The sequence below is a fragment of the Oryctolagus cuniculus genome, chromosome 2, assembly GCF_051225735.1.
Source record: "Oryctolagus cuniculus isolate XC-2025 breed Fujian yellow rabbit chromosome 2, ASM5122573v1, whole genome shotgun sequence".
Classification (NCBI taxonomy): domain Eukaryota; kingdom Metazoa; phylum Chordata; class Mammalia; order Lagomorpha; family Leporidae; genus Oryctolagus; species Oryctolagus cuniculus.
In genome coordinates, this window is record NC_142868.1 from 53868277 (window position 1) to 53872991 (window position 4715).

Below are 4715 nucleotides of genomic sequence, written 5' to 3' on the forward strand. Positions count from 1 at the left end.
ACCCTGTAAGCCATAAATGAATAAGTCAATGAATGGCAAAGATAATTCCTAAATTCTGACACTCCTCCCCATTCAAACGTGAAAGTACTTGTATTTTTCTAAGCAATCAGAAAACCTATGAACATTACCTATTTCTCAATAAAAATAATTTCCAATATGTTTTTGCTAATCAAGAGCTCCTTTGTACTTAAGAGGTATTATAACTTATTGGCCGGTGCCATGGCTCAATAGACTAATCCTCCTCCTGCGGCACTGGCACCCAGGGTTCTAGTCCCGGTCGGGGCGCCGGATTCTGTCCCAGTTGCTCCTCTTCCAGTCCAGCTCTCTGCTGTGACCCTGGAGTGCAGTGGAGGATGGCCCAAGTGCTTGGGCCCTGCACCCTATGGGAGACTAGGAGGAAGCACCTGGCTCCTGGCTTCGGATCAGCACGGTGTGCTGGCCACAGCGCGCCGGCCGCGGCGGCCATTGGAGGGTGAACCAACGGCAAAAAGGAAGACCTTTCTCTCTCTCTCTCTCTCACTGTACACTCTGCCTGTCAAAAAAATAACATTATAACTTCAGTAGCCTCCATTGGTATGGAAAGTCCTTTGAGTTCTTTGAAATGGCAGCTAACTGCCTCTGAAATATGTATTGCTGATTGGGATACACAGAAGTCAGCTAATCACAAACACCCTTGGCAATGTTTTTTCTATATTGCAGACTCAGTGTAATTCTCATGAAGTTCTTATAAAATTCCCCCAGTAACTAGCTCTCTATAGTTAAGCAGGAGTCATGGACAACTATATCACCTTCCTTTGCACAGCCTATTCCAAGATGAGAAGTAGGGGCACTTGCTCTGATCCCCTAACTTTTATTTAATTTGCTTATGACATAGTAAAAGAGGTAAATATGTGTACATAAACTGTGGAATAGTATTATACAAACTATATAATTATCACAATGGGGCTTTAGTGATAATAATGAAGCCAAACTATGAATGATTAAAGATGACAAGTCGCCCTACGGCTCCATTGCTTCTGCACCGGGGCTTCCGCTACAGGATCATCAGCCCGTGGTGCAGACAAAAAAAAAAGAATAATCAGGAGAATGGCGTTGAAACAGGTTTCCAGCAGCAAAAGTTTTGGAGGATTCCAGAAAGTTTTTGAACATGACAGTGTTGAATTGAAATGCAAGATGAAATTTGCTGTCTACCTGCCACCAAAGGCAGAATCTGCAAAGTGCCCTGTATTGTATTTTCTGTCTGGTTTGACTTGCACAGAACAAAATTTTATAACAAAATCTGGCTTTCAGCAAGCTGCCTCAGAACATGGCCTTATTGTCATCGCTCCAGATACCAGCCCTCGTGGCTGCAATATTAAAGGAGAAGATGACAGCTGGGACTTCGGCACTGGTGCTGGATTTTATGTGGATGCCACTGAAGATCCGTGGAAAACCAACTATAGGATGTACTCTTATGTAACAGAGGAGCTTCCCCAGCTCGTAAATGCCAATTTCCCAGTGGACCCCCAAAGGACATCTATTTTTGGCCACTCCATGGGAGGCCATGGAGCTCTGATCTGCACTTTGAAAAATCCTGGAAAGTACAAATCTGTGTCAGCATTTGCTCCAATTTGCAACCCAATGCTCTGTGCTTGGAGCAAAAAAGCCTTTGGTGAATTTTTGGGACCAGACCAAAACAAATGGAAGGCTTATGATGCTACCCATCTTGTGAAGTCCTATACAGGGTCTCAGCTGGACATACTAATTGATCAAGGAAAAGCGGATGAGTTTTATGACCAGTTACTCCCTGAGAATTTCATAGCTGCCTGTACAGAAAAGAAAATCCCTGTTGTTTTTAGATTACAAGAGGGTTATGATCATGGCTACTACTTCATTGCAACCTTTATTGCTGATCACATCAGACATCACGCCAAATACCTGAATGCATGAAAAGCTTCACAGAAGAGAATCACTTCTGGATTATGAAAGTTCTAATAAAGAGAATTGCTGCAAGATTTCAAAACATTGGATTTTATAGTGCTAAAATGGTTTCATTCTACAATTGAATCACCTTCTGAATAAACAAACCTACTTTTGACTTAGTTATTTTAGCATTGTTCACATTGAAAAGTACTACTTTATAGCTTTTTCAATGTCACTTGGAAAGCCTTGTTGTATTAACCACAAATATTGTCCAGTCACATGCACAGATTTAACTTGAAGTCAAAGAAAAGTAATGTATTTTGTAAATACTAAAATGTATTCCTTTAAGAGATTAATAAATTTGGGGGCTGGCATTATGGCATAGCAGGTTAAGCCACTGCCTGCAGCACCTGCATCCCAAATGGGCACTGGTTTCCGTCCTGGCTGCTCCACTTCCAATCCAGCTCCCTGCTAATGTGCCTGGGAAAGCCGTGGGGGATGGCCTAAGTGCTTAGGCTGCTGCCCCTATGTAGGAGAACTGGATGAAGCTCCTGGCTCCTGGCTTCAGCCTGCCCAGCCCCAGCCATTGTGGCCATTTGTCGGGTGAACTAGCAGATGGAAAACTTCCATCTCTATCTCTCCCTCTCTCTAACTTTGCCTTTCAAATAAATGTTTAAAAAAAAAAAAAAAATGACGACAAGTCACAGATGTTGAGGACTCTAAGGGCTGCGAACTAAAGAAAGCATTAGTCAGAAGTTGTATGCTGAAAACCATATTTATAAATAATGTAATATTCAGTATAGGTTTTGTAAAAGAGAGAGAGAGAGAAAGAGGAGAGAATAGAATAATGCTTTCATCTGGTAATTCAATCCTCAAAAACCCACACTCGCCAAGACAGGGCCAAGATGAATCCAGAAGTCACGAACTCAACCTAGGTCTTCCACATTATTTTCAGGATCCCAAATATTTGAGCCACCACCCCTGCCTCCCATGGTCTACATAGCAAGAAGATGGAATCAGGAGCCAGAGCCAGGAATTGAAAACAGGCACTCCAATATGAGAAGCAAGTCTAAGTCTAACAGAAGCAAGTCTAACAGAAGTCTAATCTGCCAGGCTAAACACTCATCCCTGTATTTGGTATAGTTTCTTATGTGTTCAATATCATTTATAAAAATATAATTCTGAGATAATACAGCCATATGTTTTATATTGGGTACACTTTTAGTCCCCCAAGTACACTGGAGACACAGCCATAGTCAGATAATTTATGTTTATTTAGCTTGCTACAATAAGAAAGTACAGTTCAGAGGGAGTCCTGGCAAAGTCTCAATAAAAGAAGAGGGGAAAATCTTTGGATTTGGGTTGAGATACATGATTCTAAAGCACAAGTAAAATGTAGTCAGTTCTAGATTGCACCCTGTCAAGCCATCTAAAGCTTTGTTTCAGTGTTTCAATATGGTAAGCTTTAGAAAACACACCCTGTGGTTCCTTTGTAAAAGCAAACCAAATGTGTTCCAAAAGGAGAAGCAACTTCTAAGCAATCTAAAACCTACCCACGTAACCTTTTCTATAAAGACCTTTTTAAAAGGATATTTTCCACAGGTTTCTTTAGCTGTTCTGCATTGCCATGAGCCCTTTATGCTTGACACCGTTTTACTGTTTTGGCTGAGTTGTGCTTTGACATGCTGCAGATTTATTCCATTCAGCTTCCAGTCTGGGCTGCCTTTAAGAACAGCTGTGCTTCATCATCCTTTCATTTGTCCAGAGAATACTAAGTGGTAACCTGCTGTCATGCTGGAGCTGAAGAAGATTAGGTGCTGTGCTTCCTGTGTGGTGCCCCAATTACATGTGAGGAGGGCACTTACCACGTAGTGCCTGCCCTGATGTGCGACAGCCAGAGATTTCATCTGGAAAATGGTTGTCTGGCAATAACATTTGTGTCTGACTATGTACATTTGATGTCACTTCTGAATGAGAAACCAGAAATTTTCCATAAGTGCTTAGATATTTGTGTCAGTGCAATAAGTGATTAAAGCATCAATTTCATATAAGACACTTGTATAATATTTTGAATTAATCCAATGTTTTATTGGAGCCATTATGTTATGATTGGACTTTTTTAGATAATCCTTTAATAGAATGAAATGGCTTGCTCAATTCTATGTGAGGAAAATGTTTTTTAAAGGTGAATTTATTTGCATTTCAAATATTGAAATGCTGCCTATGCATAAATACTTGACAAAATCATGTATCCATATATATTTGTGTATATGATTGCATATATATATAGATATCTTAAATTTTATATAAACGTCTTCTCAGCTACTGAAAAAATTTAAATAATATATTTATGCTGTCACAGAAATTATCAATTGGTTCAAAGGTAGCCTCCCTTTTTAGCTCCCAACTTTTGTTTTCTTTGCTTTTTTTCTTTTAGACTTAACAACAGGATTAGAATAGCTGTCAATTATAAAATATGTGGCAAGAATAAGCCAAGGAGGTTTACATGCTTTCTTTCATATTATTTTCCAGATAACCTTTTGAGTCTATTATTATTACAATTTTAAAGATTATAAAATAAGGATAGGAAAATTAGGTAACTGGTGCAAAACAGAGTAACATTAACCAACTGGAATTCTAGTACCACAGTCTGTAGCACCCAAGAAATGATGGCACAGATACGTTTTCTGATTCACTTTCAATCTGATCTAACAGCTTATTTGTTTAACTTCCTGCTGTGTTTCCATTCCATGCTGAATTCTATCTCTGCCCTTTTGATTATGCTGTTGCCTTTTCCCATCCCCTATTCCAAA

At 39.7% G+C, this 4715-nt stretch overlaps 1 protein-coding gene across 1 annotated transcript; it reads left to right on the forward strand.

The window, feature by feature from the left end:
• The first annotated feature begins 990 nt into the window (after nucleotides 1-990).
• LOC100357407 (S-formylglutathione hydrolase) lies at nucleotides 991-2081 on the forward strand. The gene has a single exon (XM_089327233.1). It carries the CDS (start codon nucleotides 1087-1089, stop codon nucleotides 1927-1929), a length of 843 nt encoding a protein of 280 aa, XP_089183359.1. The 5' UTR covers nucleotides 991-1086; the 3' UTR covers nucleotides 1930-2081.
• The last annotated feature ends 2634 nt before the right edge of the window (nucleotides 2082-4715 follow it).

Coding starts and splice junctions, on each gene's coding strand:
- LOC100357407 (XM_089327233.1), top strand. CDS start 1,087: ATGGCGTTGAAACAGGTTTCCAGCAGCAAAAGTTTTGGAGGATTCCAG.